The sequence below is a fragment of the Poecilia formosa genome, unplaced genomic scaffold, assembly GCF_000485575.1.
Source record: "Poecilia formosa unplaced genomic scaffold, Poecilia_formosa-5.1.2 Scaffold41, whole genome shotgun sequence".
Classification (NCBI taxonomy): Eukaryota; Metazoa; Chordata; class Actinopteri; order Cyprinodontiformes; family Poeciliidae; genus Poecilia; species Poecilia formosa.
Window position 1 is genome coordinate 768578 of NW_006799980.1, and position 16856 is coordinate 785433.

Sequence of the window (16856 nt, forward strand, 5' to 3'; positions counted from 1 at the left end):
ATATACACACACACACAAAGAATAAATAAGAGTAAATATAAGTGCAAAAATTTCAAAGTGCTCAGTGGAAAGTGAAAATAACTTAAATAATACCAGCTTATGAAAATCTTCAGATTTTCAGAAAAATAAACATTAGCATAAAAAGGTGCTTAAATGTAAATACCACAGTTGCTGCAGCATGCTTTCATAGAGCTACCATCTTAATTTACACACATAAAATCAAACATAACAACCTTCACTTATTGAGCTTTGACCTGACTATCAATAAGAGTCCTTATGACAGAAAAAATGGGACGCTTACTCCCAGTTACCTTCTTTCAGACGAACATGTGGTAGTTGTAGTGATCACGGTTTCATTCAACTGGACATGAAGTCGGCTGCAGGCCTTCATCCATTTCTTGCATTAGTCCAGACTCCTGTTTGGGTTTTGGAAATGGAATAAATTGTATTTTGCCCTCTACCTCCTCAAATACTTAAAAGCCCAAACTACGTCGGCATTGATGAACCCCGACAATGTTGACGGATGTTGCTCTAAATAGGGGGCGTGTACTTCTGGGTAAATACGGACTGCTGATTGGTCAGACGGTGACAAACCTCTGGAATGATTGACAGGTGGCCACAACAATTTCCCCATTTAGATAACATCACTACTAAATTCAAAAATTATTAGCAAAATATTTTGACACACAAAGCGTTTATATTGGAACACAATTTTAAAAGCGCCACCTGTTGTCGTATTTTATTCTGAAGTAACTCTGCTGTACTTCCGGTGTGATTTCGTGGCTCTTCTGTCCAACTTGACGCGTATCTCCTGCGTGTATGAGTGTGTCTGTGTGTGTAGCCGTGCTCCGGGGGTGAAGCCGCAGAAAAGCCTTCTCCATAATGCGGGGCGTGAGGCGCTCCGTGCAGTGATCGGAGCGGCTCCAGGAGGGAGGAGCAGGAGGTGTTTTCGTACCGCTCCCTGCCCGTGTCTGCAGGCACCGGCCAGATACAACCATGTCGAACCGAAAGCACCGGGACAACCAGGAGATCTGCTCCCGCAAGGTCCGAGAGCTGGCCCAGTCCGGGGTAAACAAACACTGCTTCGAGTGCAACCAGCCCGGGGTGACATACACGGACATCACGGTGGGCAGCTTCGTCTGCACGTCGTGCTCCGGAATGCTGTGAGTAAACGACCCGTTTCTGCACATCTAGACCTAACAGATGCAGACGGAGCTGTGGAGTAAAACTAACCAGGCCTGAGATTGCACCGTGCACCGCCCAGACTGAGCAGAGCAGGGTATTATTTTATATTTCCCCCCCTCCCTACATTAACAGGCGGGTGTTGGTGCAGCAGCCCTGGATGATGATGATGATGATGGTGATGTGTGTGTGTGCGCACATTAATTTACGCAGTGTCTGCCTCTGTCTCTCCCTCTGCCTGTCCTCCCAGCAGCTTCATAAAACGACAGACCGCTAGTTGGTCATTTTCCAGCTTTTATACCGTCATGCCGCAGGTTTGATACACTCCTCTCTCTTTCCAGGATCCTCTCCAAATGTGGGCGTGAATGTGTGTGTAGTATCAGAGTTTGTTCTGCATGATCAGTCCCAGCACTCCACAGGAAGGCGGGTTGTTAGTTATTGCGCAATCTTGCACAGCAGTGTCCCACTTTGTGTCCCCCAGCATGGAGAAAGTAGGAGGCTCTGGTTACCGAAAACTTATGCTCCCCACCCCTTCTCTCTCTCTGTCTCTTTCTTTTTCACGCGCACACACACATACACACCCGGACACCTTTACCCCTAACAAATCTGTTCCTCCCCCCCAAAAAAATCCACAGTCACGTGTCAAATATGTCCCCTACCACCTGCTATGTATCCACAGGTGCATCTGAGTGAATTGTGTTTAAAAAAGTTAATTTGTTTCAGTTACTGAATTCAAGGAAAAGTCATGGCTCGATTAGTTGCAGTCATATTAACGGAAAGTTTAGTGGAAGGAAAAAGTCTGGTTAAAAAAAAGGTGCACTGCCTTGAGAGGAAGATTAAATATAACCCACAGTTGCTCAGTGGTACAAATTTCTATTTTCCTTACTCGTGTCAGCCTTGTTGCTTGCATCCCTTTTTCTGACACACTTTTTCCGTCCACTCAACTTTCCATCAGCAGCTACAGCACTCTCTAAACATTCAGCTTCCTTACCTTTTGACTTCACTTCTTGACTTTAGCAGTCATCTCCAGTGAGTAATAATCAACTAACAGTTTGACTTTTCACTGTTTTGGATTGAATTACTGAAAGAAAGAAACTTTTTCCACAACATACTAATTTATTGAGATGCACCTATCAGCTGCCTCAGACATGCACACTCACTTTAAATCTTCACTGTTTGTCTCTTTGATGTAAGAATATATTTTTGTTACTTTTTCTATCTCTCCTCTACATCCCAGGAGAGGCCTCAACCCTCCCCACAGAGTCAAATCCATCTCCATGACAACTTTCTCCCAACAGGAAGTGGAATTCCTCCAGAACCATGGCAATGAGGTAAGTGATGCTCTGTCTTTTCACCTCCTAATTAAGTTGCTTCTTGCTTCGTTGCCAGATGGAGCCAGTAGGTTGTTGGTTTAGTTGCCAGGTATTTGATTAAGGAAAGAGAGTAAGTAGAGGTTTTGGAAAAAAACGTTATATTTTAAATAGTTTTGATGTAGAATATAAAATGTTGCATGAGGTCATCAGTTGAACTAATCTCATAAGTTCTGTATAAACACAAAAGAAACTGTTGTCTTATCCCACTGAAATTTTCCCTACTTTTAAAAATATGTTGTTTTTTTTGTTTGTTTTAATTGCAATGTGTTGTATTACTGGATTTGTTGAAACAATAACCAGTCAAACAGTTTTTTTAAGACGGAAAAACAGGTTATTTTTTTACTGGCAATGCACTGATTGCTCAGCAGGTGACTGGATTTTTACCACTTTTCAAAACATTAAAGTTTTGTAAAAATCCAAAGTCGACATTTACAGTAAACCCAATAAAAAGCAGCTTAATCCTACAGATCAAACAGCAAATCAGACTCCTCTTTTTTCTGAATATTATTTTCAATTATAGTGGAAATTAATATAAAACTATAGATGCTGTAGAAAATAAATCTGTGGAAGTCAAGAATTTTATTTTTTTATTTTTCCAAGTTTTTTTTTTTTTTCTAAGCTGAGCCGCTGCATGGAATAAATTGCAAATGAAAGGTAAAAAGTTTTCACTGGCCTAAAGGGTGTTAGTTTGGTACTGTGTTGTTTTCTAAACAAATAATTTTGTGTCATTCTTAGTTTTTAGTTGTACAAAAAATGTCCTTATAAACACGACGCGTATCAACCAGGACTAGGAAAAAAAAGTACCTCATGTTCTTTTGATTGCAAATGATTGTAGGAATAATCTAAAGCCAACTTAAATGGGAAACTGCAGCTGAGAACTTAACAAAAAATGTGAATAAGAATTTTCCTTGAGAACTGCAATTATTCCATTTTTTTGTGTAATCTATGTGTTTCAGAGAGATTAATTGATGTGGTTTTGCCCTTGTTAGATAAGGACTAATGTATTTTAAGTTAGTTATCCTACATCTGCGGGGTGGAGTGAGCTGAGACATTTCTGGTGTCTCATAGTGTTGTGTTGACAGACCTGCTCCATTACACACGCAGTGAGACCCCAGAGGAGCGCTCGTTCACCGCAGAGCATCCGTTCAGATCTGGGAGTTTCTGTTTGATTGACAGGAAGCTGTACACTTACACAATTTTTCTTTTTTTAACACCCACAGCAGCACTGGGCCGCTCACTGGTTCCCCAGCATGAATCACTATTAAAGTAAGATTAGGCAGAAGGGCACAAAAACCTGCCTAATTTCTTAAAGTTTTGATTTATTTAACTACCTCTAAGTTCGGAATACTTTTAAATTAATTAGGCCCTGAAATGTAGGGAAAATGTTTACTGCTAACCTCAGTTACTGAATCAAATTCTCAGTCATTTAGTTCTTCATTTTTAGAGATTCATCTGTAAGCTGGCCAGAGATCAGCCAGGAAAAGCCTGATCAGCTCATCTCTGATTATTTATTCTCTGTTTTCTTTTGGATCTGTTGCTATCATATTATAAAAGTGTCAAATATTTATCAGCTGTAAAATTCAGTCTGTTGAGCTGCAGTTACATCGCTATGACAACTACCACCCTTCGGCTGATCCGCTGCTTATTCAACAATCGCTCTAATAGGTCATTTTGCATAATTATCGTTGATCATTTTCCACATACATTCAGCTGGAATGTAATGAAAACGAATGGAGAGTGCGCCGCAGTGTGACTGTGGGAGCCTCGGGGATCGGTTACATGACGCAGACGATGGATGAAGTACATCAGGCATGACTGCGCACTGATCTGCTTGGTGGTAACCCAGATCTGCATGTGTTTCCAAGTCGAGCTTCATGTGCACCGAAGCTGAAGTGTGGAGGGTCAAGATTGCTCCCGTCATCATCCTCTCAGTGATCTAACCACTCATGACTCACAGGCAGTGTTTATTTGCTGCACTCTGACTCTTGCACCAGATGAATCACTGAGGGAAAAAAAAAATCTCTTATTATTTTTGTGAAAGATCTCTTTCATTAAATGTCTGAAACAAATAGGGATTGTGGTCTAATTTTAAACTCCTGCAGTTAGAAATCAACCATTACTCCTCAGCCAAATCAAATCAACACTGCCCTCTTTTTAATGTTGTTGACATGTAAAATGTGTGTGTGCGTGTGTGTTTGTGCGTGTGTGTTTGTGCGTGTGCGTGTGTGTTCAGGTTGGTCGAAGAACCTGGCTGTGCGTGTTTGATCCGAAGGCCGATGGCTGCCCCGACTTAAAGGATCCTCAGAAGTTCAAAGAGTTTCTTCAGGATAAATATGAAAAGAAGAAATGGTGAGAACTTTTAAAATACCTTGTTTCAGTCTTAAAATAGGTAGTTTCATTAATGCATTTTCTTTAAAAAAAATAAAATAAAAATGCTTTTAAAGCAGCAAACATTCCTTATCTGTTGATCAAATGGCAGTATCTGTCAAATGTTCTCTTCTTTATTTGGCTCAGACACAGGAAATAAACATGGCTTCTACAATACATACAAGAAGCTAAAGCTCTTTTTGATGGCCTGGCTGTTAACTATCTGCAGTATCGATGGGAGAAACTGTGTTGAGTCCACACACACTGTGTTGTTGTTTTGGTTAAATCCAAGATATCAGTTGATTATTATTCCCACAAAAATGTTTCCTGTAAAGAGACTGCTTTGATGGCTGTGGAGACAACCATGCTGTGTTTACATCCCCAGAGTTCACCCATATTTCCTGCATAGAAGGTCTATGTAGCATGGCTGCACACTCCATCCTTTTTCTGTTTTACCAATTCTTTTTTCTAAATCTTGAAGGCGACCTGATATGTTTCTTTCAACATATTAGGATAGAGCAATACAAAACATGCTGATTACGTTTTTTGCACAAAATAATTCTTAGAGACAATGAGATTTTAGTTCTGCCTGTTTTAAGCTCCTTTCAGAATGAGACGTTTTTAGGGCGTCTTGTCACTTTAAATCCAATTATCTGCTGCTGGCCACGCCCCCCAACTCAAAGTCTACACTCGCACAAAATGGCGTCAAACAGTTGCGCAATTATATAACCCTACATCTTTGAAAACCAGAAGAAGAGTCTTCGGCACAACCAGCAAGAACACAGAAGGTGGTCTCTGGATAAGAAATCAACAACAAAACTTTTTTTCTTTTCGAGCAGCCGTTGAACAGCGCAAACAGCTCACCAACCGGGTTGCTAGCTAACAGGCTGGGCTTGGCGCTGGTTGCCAGGCAACGGCGCAGTGCCCGTACGTAACAATCACGGGGTTCCTGAAACATCTAATTTTCCAGACACCTAAAAACGTATATTTCTAATCGCTTGGTCTGTTTTTAGAAGCAGTTGAGACCGAAATGGAAGCACAAAAACGTGCAAAATATGAATTTTTCATAACTACCCCCTTAATATTAGGCTGTAACAAAGCGTGCTATAAGCCTGGTTAATGGCACAAACTATGTTTCTCCCTGAATTTTTACAGGCATTTTTCCAAAAGCAAAAACCGGAGGGACGTGGAGGGCCCCTGGAGTCCCGGCGTCCAAGCCGTTCCCTCTTCCCATGGTCCATTATCGAGCCAGGGCCCCTCCCATAACTTGCCACCTAATGCCAGATCTACGAGGCCACTGGTAAGAAGCAAGAGATACATTAAGTGGATGGAGACGCTAATGGAGAATCAATAAAAGAAGGGAAATAAAGTGAGAGCAGAAGTAAAAACTGCATGAAAAAGAGGAAATGAAAGAAGGCAGGATATTCAGAGAGAGAGCCGGAAAGAAAAAGGGAACAGCAGGTGAAGAGATGACCTGAATTCACTTCAGTGCTGCAGCAGAGAGGCTGATAGGTTGGGCAGTCGGAGGGCCAGGTAGCCTCCACATCAAAGGCTCCACTTATGAATTATTGAGAAACGATGAAACAGACTCACCCCGTCTGCCTTTTCCATTTTTAACTCCCCTTTCTATTTATCTCTTTTCCACCAGTCTCAGTCGCAGCTGCCATCATGGGATCGCGCTCCCACCATCTCGCCCGCTGACATGCGGACCGACGCGTTCACGGCCAGGCCTTCGCGCTCGCAGAGCTTTCGAGATCCCCCTCTGAAAGGTCAGAGGTTGGATCCTCCGTGGGAGGAATTCTTTTCTTTCTTGTTTGTGGTATTAGGCTTTATCACGTGTTTTTGTTTTTTCTTGTGATCCAGACTCCACGCTGTGTGGCATAGAAAGACAGCGACCGGGATCCCTGTCGTCAGCACTGGGAGGTCAGAGCCACGGCCCATCGTTCCCCGCCCTCCCAAGACCCTCAGGTGGGCTTTGGACTCCCTCTACTTTAGAAAAACATAGATCAATGCAAAGCAGTTTGTTCAGGCTTTGAAAGTGAAGGAGAACACCTCATGCCATTAGAAAAAACTATTCACCTTTATTGTTTTATTCACAACTGAGATCGTCTCCCCTACATCGGTGTTTAAATATATAAAATATTTGTGAAGTGGGGTTTTTTCTTCTTTGTGATTGAAATGTGTAAATGTAGACAAGCAGTGCTTGAAATGTCCATTCAGACATTGTGCAGTCCCTTATAAAAGTAGTAATTTATCTTCAGCTTTTTCACAATTTGTCACATTAAAACCACAAACTCCTGTGCGTTTTAACAATAGGTTTTTATGCAATTTAGAGCTGTACTTCAGCAGGGCCATTCGTATAAAACTGCCAACTCTACTGTTATCCCTGTAATCGTATGCTAATATTAAGTGTTGCCTCCTTTCAGATACTAAAATAAGTGCATTGTCTTTAACTAATATAGTTTCTGAAACATAAATAAGTATATTATCTCTAAATAGTATACTTTTGGAAATATAAATATATCTAGAGACTATACCTCTTTAAATTACCAAAACGTTTATGCCAGCATTAGCCTGTTAGCTAGTGCTAATGTTAACACCAATGTTGCTTGCGTTTGGAAACTGGAACAAGCATCGATGAGCCTTACATTTACATGCAGTGGCACTTGTTAGGCAGCTCATCCAGAGCCAGAAGATTTTTGAGATTTTTTTTTAAGTGCATTCCAAAACCAGATCTCTGATCTTCAGCCTAAACTGTAAACATGTCAAACATTTCAAGCTGTGGGGGCTTTTCAGGACGGAGTATTGTTAAACATGCAAAAACGGCTGCTTAACGTAACATAGCAAATGAGTGAACATTTTGAACACAGCTATAATGTCGGCGCCACGCTGTTTCTCAGGATCATCCTTGTGTATTCTCTCTGATTTTTGTCGTGTCATCATGTGCTGCCACATTGGGTTTGCTTTTCATGAATCTTAAAACCAAGCAGGCTGCTCAGCTGTCGACAGGAAGCAGCAGGAAAGATGGGGTGATCTGACATGAGTGACATTTTCCTTTTTCTTCTCTCTCTCTCTCTCTCTCTCTGTCTCTCTCTCTGTGTCTGATGTTTCTCTGCTCTTTCCTTCAACCTTGTAGCCAGTAGCTCGTTCAAAAACCACTTCACTTTAGGTAAGACTCATTGCTTTTCGAGTTTGTGCTGAGTGGCTGGAATCGATAAGTACTTCCTCTGTGTATCATTCATAATAGATGCCTTATCTGTGGATGTGTCAGTGCTGGCCACGCCTTACGTGCATGTAAATTTACAACAAACTGCAATTTTTTTTTTCCATTACAAACTTTAATGTATTTTTTTTGTAATTGGCCATCACAAAGTTGTGGTTAATTGGGAAGTAGAAGGAAAATGACATGGTTTTCAAAATCTATTGTGATTGAAAATACTGGAGTTTGTATTCAGACTCCAAGACTCCACTAAATAATCTTTTTCTGCAATTAGGGCTGCAAATTGGATCCAAGTGATTTTATTTTGGCACATCAGTGTAACAGGGGCGAAATACTACAGCTGCATACCAGGGTCACTGTAGACAGATCAAAAGAGGAGTAACTTTCCACTACAAAACACTAATCTTACAAAATTTTCTAGAAAAAAAATGTGGAAATTTCTGAGCTTTAAATGTTGAATATTTTCTAGGAAAAAAAAAATCCAAATTTCTATCATTTTAGTATTTTGTTCTCATAAATATTTCACTTTTGGAGCTCAAAAATTTCCATTTTTTTTCTAGGTAATTTCAAAGATTCATCTAAAAATTACTGAGTTTTATCTTGCAAATTTTAAACATTTGGAGCTCAGAAATGTACTCGTTTTTGGGTGAAATTTTCCTCCTTTTCCTTTTATCTACAATGGCACTAATATGCCGTCGTAGAATACAAACGCATGCCACACTTTTCAGATTGTTTTGTGAGATACATTTGAAAACTGTGTACTATTTTACTTCATAATTATTCACCTTGTGTTGATTTTTTTTCCCCATTAAATTTTGTGTTGCAGTTTGTTGTATTAACAAATTTCAAAAAGGCTCCAGTGCTATAAATGCGCTTAAAAAGGCGCTGTATGTCACAGCAGACGAGCAAAATCTCCTCACTACTTTCACCATCTAAATCACTGCAGTCAGGCATCACCTACTGAAATTGGGGTCAGTCATTTTCTTCATCAGTCAGGTTTGCCACTTCAAAGCTCAGGTCTGAGGCCTGGGAGGGTCAAGGAGACACATTTACTCAGAGGGAATAGAGTGAGCTTAAAGCAGGGCTATTTTTGGGCTGCGCCTCCCGCTGCTGCGGCCTTCGTCAGCACAAGGCCGCTGATATTTCGCACCACGCTGCCGCTGAAGCTCTCGAAAACTATCTGGGGCGCCTGCAGCTGTAATCCCATTCCAAACAAGTATTCTTAGAAGTCCCAGAGTATGCCTGCAGAGATAGGGCCTAGCCGACGCTTCACAAACACGCTTCGCAGATGACATCGGAGCCCAGAAACACGGGGCACGGGTGATGCGTGTCTGGAATCAGTGGATTATCTGAATCAGGTCAAGTCTGGACTCTGTCTCCGGCTCGTCAGCTGACAGGGGGAGGAAGATGGATTCACCTTTTCGTCTCCATGCTAGCAGAAGCTGATACCCAGCATGCTTAGCGGCTAGCTGTTGCTAACTACATGGAGGCTATTCTTAGGATCTAACTGTTGCTTTTAAAGATCTTGTCGCCCTTTCTGCTGTGCTTTTTTTTCTTTTTTAAAGTTTAAAGCTTAAAACTGATATCTGTTTTATTTCGCATTCCTCGTGCACAAAGCTAACGCTGTCACCGATTATCTTCACAACATGAAAATGTCAGCTTGGCGTGAGATTGTTTTTCTCTGCTTGACGTTTAGCGAGCCGAGAGCGCATGAGTTAAAAGAAAGATATCATAAAGAAAGCCGCAGGGTTTAAAAAGATAAATTATTTCAGAAAAAAAAAAACTGCAGCGGAAAGAGTCAAAACAACGCATTGCAATTTAGTCCTACTGTATGAAAATAGCACAGTTCCTAAGCAGTTTTTAAAACCCAACTTCCAAATACAGACAAAAATGAAAAAAAAAAAAAGGTGTGGAAAAACTAAGTACACCCCATGCTTCCTTAGCTTTTGCAGATATTGATTTCTCCACATCTCAATTAGGCTGCAGTCTGGACTTTGTTCCGACCTGCTCAAAGCACAATCATCAGAAATCTTGTGGCTAATTGAGACAAAACTTTGCAAACCGAGGTCACGATGCTGTTTTCTTTTTCCATTCTGGCATTGTGTTGAACCACACCTGTTCACAACAGATCAGGAAGCATGTCCAAACTCCATACTTGTTTGATCATCAATTAATTTAGTTCTTAAGTCCAATTAAAGCTGCAGGGGTGTACTTATATTTTCTGACAATTCATGAAATTCATGAAATCTATATTTTTATAGACTGTGTACGTGTTTGACTGTGTACGTGTTGCTAATGTAAAACTTTCTAGACTTTCTAGTCATGCTGGTGTCTAGTTTTGAAATATTACCACAGTCCACACAGCAGGTTTTTAGAGCTCCAAAGGTCGTAGTTCATCGTCATTAGCTGTTGTTTTCTCTCCCTCAGGTCGTACAGTGTCAGTCTCAGGAGTCACAGGGCCCTTCAGGGCCTTCCCAAAATCTCTGAGTGTGGATTTCGGAGGTCTGAACCATCCTCAGCAGCAGTCCATCCCACAGTCTCTGTCCCAGCCGCAGCAGCAGCAGCAGCAGCCGGTCGGCGTCAGCCAGACGACACCGCCGGTCAGCGCGTCCAGCAACCGGGACAAGTACGCTGCCGTGTCGCAGCTGGACAGTGTCTTTTCTGAAACATCTTCAGCTGCAGGTATCTAATGTTTGTCACTCGCTGCTTTGCAATGTTTCGAAAGCCCAAACAAACAGAAACAGACCGTAGTTAAACTTTGATGAAGAGGTCAAAGTCCGAAGAAGCATTTTGCGTGACCCTCGAACAGCCTGGGGAGCCACTTCACTAAAGGAATGCTAAGGATTCTGGCTCATTTGAGGACAAATATAAATCTTTTATCTTGGCAGGATTTCTTGTACACTCTTGAATTTTTAGTAAAAGTCCAACATTCAAGTCTGTGTGGGAAATCAAAACATTTTTCGGGGGTTGGCTGAAGGTTCTGGATGACTGGAAAGATGTTAATAAAGTAAATCAACTCACTTTCAAAACTCCCTTCCTGACGATTTTAAGATAATGTATCTAGGATACAAACCTCCACGACTTAAAGGAACAGATGGAAATCTGTGGAATGTTCTTCTGGCATCAGGGAAGAACAGAAAGACGGACGGTACAGTGTGAACCGACTGGTAGGAATGGAATGAGGCGGCCATGGTTGTTTAATTGAACTGCCTTTTGGGATCAATAAAGTTTTCTGAATCAGAATGAGTAAGAAAAAAAAAACATTTGCTGTTAATCTACATCCAATTTTATTTGAAGTAAATGAAGAGCTACCTAAAGTATGAAAATGCTGCTAAATCGACTGCAAATTATCTACTTTTTTAAAATGAGAAAAACGTAAGATGGAGGCAACACGAAACGTTTGTTTATCTTTTGATCTGCCTATTTTCCTTTCTGAATTGATTTGTGTCTTTGTGTTTCTACCAATAGGCCTGTCAGAAATTTTGCTGAATGATAAATTGTCCCAGAACTTACTGTGATTGTTGTTTCGAGAATATTTTCAAGTAATATAATAGGAATAATGGCAAAAAAAATGCAAGAACACATTCTCAAAGAACAGAAACAATAAAAAATTAATTATAAAGAAATTATTAAGATTATCTTAAAAAGAAAAAGAAAGGGATAGTTGAGACCAAAGCACCAGACTGAAGACTTTTATCATTCAGTTTTTGGTGGAAAAAAGAAAAACAATAAATCAAGCAAATGAAAATTACAGAGTTTCTTTTACTTGATTATGCGATTCAATTTATTTATTGTTTATTGTGACGGGAATATCTACGAATGGGTAGAAGAATCTAAAAATAAAAGAAGTAAAAAAAAAAAAATGGGAAAGCACTTCTTCCCCCCGGTACTATGGCTGTAGTAATATTCTGGGTTTTGACTCCGACTCTTGCACAGAGGCTGTGTAAGGAGTGCGTGTGATCCAGATTTTGATGGCCAGCTCAGCTCAGTTGCGTAACACCGTTACTCTCCAAATGCCAAGACTCGTAGCAGCTGAATTATGCTCATTGTATTTACTCCAGATTCTGCACAGTCGGGTTCAAAGGACCCCGTTGACTGGTTTTAAAGCGACCGGCCGTGTTTGTCTAAATACCAAGCTGGCTGCTTTAATGGACGTAACGCGTGTGTGGAGCCCTGGGGCTTTCCGCAAGAAGCCTTGCTGCTGCTGCTGCTGCTGCTGCTGTTGTTGTTGTTTTCCAGCTTCATCTCAGTCTTCTCTGTCTGGCAGGAAGAGCTCTTTATTGATTTTCTGCTTCAGCGCTCTTTGATCCATATCAAGCCAAACTCGGAAATGTTTTTATTTTTTATTTTATTTGATTAATTCTTGTTTTCCTCCCATTGACTTACACACTGCAGCACAACAGTTTGAGCCCTTTATCAGACTTTTACTCACGTTTTAAGGTAATGGTAGTACTTGATCTTTTAAAACAGGGTTAATAACAGGCCTGAGGTCATATCCTGATGTTTTTTGTTTTTTTTTTGTCCCTGTGAAATGCTTGCTTGCAGCTCCACCCAGTGGCCCTCCGCAGTACAGCGCTATCTTTGGCAGCAGGCTCTCGTCCAGCTCCACTCCTGCCAGGTATGAAGAGAAAAGCAGCTTTTATTTCAACGCGGTCGGGCTTGGATCGATTCACGAGGTTTTTTTTTAAAAAAAAAATTATCTTCTTTTGCTCTTCCGCGCCCCAGCTCCCCCGGAGTCGATGCTGTATCCAGCTCCCAAAGTTTTGGAAGTGAGTACAGAGCACAGGCCGCATCGATCCAGCCCCGCGCTGCATTTTACATTCAGCCCCTTTCATCCTAAAGGAGCCGTCCAACACCACCACTCATCACGCTCAGACTTAGAGTCAATCTGAATAGGCAGGAATTTGCCCTGTTAACCCGACGCATGGTGAATTATCTCCCCCCCCCTCCCCATTGCGCCTTGTGTGTCTCAGATTTCCCAAACCCATTCAGCTCCAGCGCCGGGTCGGCTTCCCAGCAGCCTGTTGCCCTCTCCCCCAGTAACCCCTTCAGCAGCGCCTCAGGAGGTAAGCCTCATGCTCTGCAGGAGCTTTAAGACTTTTTTTTTTTTTTCTCTTCACGTTTTGTCAGCAAGAAAGCATTCAGAGTTCAGAGTCTGGCTGCCTGGAGGCAAACGAGTGCTGCTTTAAAACGTCACTCTACTGCAGGCAGAGTTGGGCTGCAACTAGTCACATTTACTCACATTAACTTTTTGGAAAAAAATTTACTTTTAGGAATATTTTTCTACGCTGTACTTAGTCTTTATTATGAAGTATACATGAAAATATGTTGAAATAGTGCTGCTCTGACTGTGAAGCAATTAAGATCCACATTTTTCTTCTTTGTCATCCACCCATAATCAGATTTTTAAGTTTTTATTAAAATGTTGTAATAAAACAAGACAGAATAGCGACACACGTCTACGTTGTCAGCACCAGTAACCCAGTAAGGCGTCGCTTTGGCGTCTCGACGCTTCTCCTGCTTCTTTGTTCGACGTAGAAATGAAAAGTGAAAGCAGCTCTGTGCCGCCTCCTCTTCACCTGAGCAACGACGTCTTCTCCCTCTGATTTCTTCCCACCAGGCGACTCCGGCGCGTTTGTCACTTCGCCCACCTCCGTTTTCCCTCCGTCTGCTTCCTTCCCGGCTCCTGCCACCCAGAATGCATTTCACCACGAGTCAGTCGCCAATCAAGAAACCAACGGTGAGATTTGCTTTATTTGCTGTAGCGTCGCGTCTTAATGTGCCGAGAGGACCATGAAGTAGAACTTTTAATCAGGGAAGTAGTGTTGTTTTGTTATAAAAACACAAACTTTGCAGAGAAAAGGTCTTAAAATATGTTTTTGTTAACTTGAATGGCTCAAAGTTGAGGAGGAAACAATGTATTTCCTCAATATAGTGAATAATGAAGAGAAGAAAAACACAGTGAGCTCATTAGTTATACAATAATATTGTATTTTTATCCAGCTCAAAATTATTCATACTCTTGACGGATTTAAAGTTGTTTTCATTCAAGTTTTTTTCCATTAGGGGAATGAGAGGCATCGCCTAAAACATAAATAAAAAAACAATAAGAAAAAATAAAAATGGACTTGTTTGTCTCATAAAACCACAATAAAAACATGAGTCTGTGGTTTCTACTGCAGACCAGACCAGAATACAATCCAATCAGTATTCCGTCATTCACCGACCGGTCCCCAGAGGTCAGCAGGTCAGGAACACCCACAGACGCAGCCAGTGCACTGAAAAAAAAATCAGCTCAAACCTTTTAAAAAAAAGATATGTTAATTGGTCAAATTGAGTTTAATTTATTAAGTTTATTAAGTTGTAAAGGTAAACAAACATAAATAAAGTGAGTTCGATCCACTTCATTTAATTTCTTGTGACTAACAGATTTTTTTTTTTTTTAAGTTGGAGCTGCATTGTTTTGTGTTTTTCCAGTGTCTGGATGCAGCTCCTGTTTGGGTCCCGTTTCACCCGTCATGTTTCTGTCTCCTGCTGCAGGTTTCGCCTCGTTCCCCGAGCCTGACTCTCAGCCCAAAGTCCCTCGGCCCATGTCTGTGAACCCGTTCACGGTGAGTTCGCTGCCCGGAGAGCCGGTGGGGAATCCGGCTTGCTCCATCTAGGCGGCGTTCTTGCTGCTGTTTCTCACTCCAGCCTCTCTCTCTCTCGTTCTGCAGGGGAATGTCTACCCCAGTCGGGGGACATCGAAAAATCCCTTCATCTGACCCCTCCCCCCGCCTCCCCTCCATCTCCTCATCCCACGCCTCTCCTCACTTCGCTGGGAACCGAGGGAGGAGTGAACTTGAGGAGCTGCTGCCATTTCAAAGCCTCTGGAGTATTTCCACCCGGTCGGGGAGGGTCGGACCCTCCTCCATCCCGCCCTCCCTGCCTCCTTCTCTCCTCTGTGTCTGTGTTTACGTGTTTGTGGAGGAAAGAAAAATAACAGAAGAGGGTGTGAATGTAACAATGAAACTGTATGTGTGTGTGTGTGTGTGTGTGTGTGTGTGTGTGTGTGTGCGTGTGTGTGTGTGTGTCATAGGGTGTTTTTCTGTGACAGTAGATGCCACCTCAGGGCTCTGTGGGAGTCACAAGTGAACAATGCCTCTATAATTTTACCCACAAATTATACCACACACACACACACATGTTGCTGCTGCTGCTATCATGCTTTCATCTCCTGCTTATAAGTGCAAAAAAAAACAAAAAAACTATATATATATAAAAGAAACACACCCCTGCAAAAACAGCCCACCGGTAAGAACGTCCTCTGCTTTAAAATCTTTGAATCTCAGCTGGTGGGAGAGAGACTTTGACTTGTCATCACACATGCCCTGCAAATAATTTTGAACAGCCTTAACAACCTCGTGATGCACGTGAATTAGCGTCTCAAGAAAGACGAACGTGTGTGTATGTGTGTGCGTGTGTGTGTGTGTGGAACATGTTTGCATTTCTCACTTTTTTTTTTTTAAATTCCTGGTCAAATTATCGATCAGTGATTATCAGTGTTTTTCACTCTCAGGCTGCATGCGCTTATAGGGCTAAAAGGAGATGCTACTGAATGTAAAAGCAAATTTCAGAAAACAAACAAAAAAAAAAACAAAACAATAAGAGACATAAAATATGTATAAAAAGTTCACAGCTTCATTTTACTGGACCAAAATGCTTTCTTGTTTCTTTTAATTGAGGTAAAGGTTATTTCTTTTATTTTGCCAAAAAGAACAAAAAAGTAAGAGTTTCACGTATTAACCTCTTTGTAACGACACGTATTCATGTTCATAAAATCAACTTCTTAATATAGTGAGGCTTTTTCTGTGTGTCTTTGACTGTTTTTATTCACACATGATGGAAACACCTTCACCACTTCAGAATGACTCGAAGTCTGAAAATCCGTCCGTTCATTTCTGGTGGCAGAAACGACCGTTTTAGGGTTATTATAATAAAGTTTTGTTTTTACGTTCACGCAGCTGACATTACAGTGAAACACGACTGGGAACTGAAACATTGAGCTAAGAAAGTTCACGACAATCATTGTGAAATTAAAAAGTAGTCGTCCCCCCCCCATGGCAGTACGTTTGCTAAACAGCAGGGGGCGGTAGACTGTTATTTTATGTTTGCCCTCCTGCACAAGGTTACTTTGGGATGCATATTGCATAACAGCATGCATACTGCAGCACGAAGATGGTTCCCGTTTTGGTTGTTTTAAAATATTCATTTAAATCTAAAAGATTTTAATGCGCTTTTCCTTTTTTCTTTTTATATTTAATAAAAACAAAGGACTGGAGATTCCACTGAGCGTAGACACGATTTTAAATAGAGAAAACAGTCAAATGTCTGATTTTTCAATTTAATACAGCAACGTCGTCCAAATGAAGAATAGAAATAACACAGCTCCAAAAGATTTCTAAAGTTGACCCTTGATTTCGCTACTGTCTGGAGAATTTCTGCTGATTTAATCACCGTTATTTGGACACAGTTGCTGAATCTGCAGAGTTCATGCGTCAATATATCCACATTTCAACAGAAGACAGATAGGGACTGTTTGTTTTTTTTTAAACAATAAATAGACCAGGATGGACCTCCTGGAAGCGCCAAGGCTGAAATCTTACGCCACAATGGAGAGGAGAAGGGATGCTGCCTTCACGTGCTGTGGGAATCTTTAGGAGTTCGCATAAAAA

General features: G+C 41.3%; 1 protein-coding gene across 2 annotated transcripts; it reads left to right on the top strand.

The window, feature by feature from the left end:
* The first annotated feature begins 802 nt into the window (after nt 1-802).
* agfg2 (ArfGAP with FG repeats 2) lies at nt 803-15995 on the top strand. Of its 2 annotated transcripts, XM_007551293.2 has the most exons (14): nt 803-1163; nt 2420-2513; nt 4789-4904; nt 6078-6222; nt 6571-6691; nt 6786-6890; nt 8059-8091; nt 10570-10824; nt 12688-12760; nt 12868-12911; nt 13116-13208; nt 13763-13882; nt 14683-14753; nt 14859-15995. In XM_007551293.2, exons 1-14 carry the CDS (start codon nt 997-999, stop codon nt 14904-14906), a joined length of 1485 nt encoding a protein of 494 aa, XP_007551355.1. In that variant the 5' UTR covers nt 803-996; the 3' UTR covers nt 14907-15995. The 2 variants fall into 2 exon arrangements, with proteins under 2 accessions (XP_007551355.1, XP_007551356.1); XM_007551294.2 differs by lacking the exon at nt 8059-8091.
* The last annotated feature ends 861 nt before the right edge of the window (nt 15996-16856 follow it).

What these genes read in the sequence shown, in the direction of transcription:
- agfg2 (XM_007551293.2), top strand. Translation starts at nt 997, where the DNA reads ATGTCGAACCGAAAGCACCGGGACAACCAGGAGATCTGCTCCCGCAAG. An exon ending in ACGTCGTGCTCCGGAATGCT is followed by an intron (nt 1,164 to 2,419) that starts GTGAGTAAACGA and finishes TCTACATCCCAG; the next exon opens with GAGAGGCCTCAACCCTCCCC. An exon ending in TCCAGAACCATGGCAATGAG is followed by an intron (nt 2,514 to 4,788) that starts GTAAGTGATGCT and finishes GTGTGTGTTCAG; the next exon opens with GTTGGTCGAAGAACCTGGCT.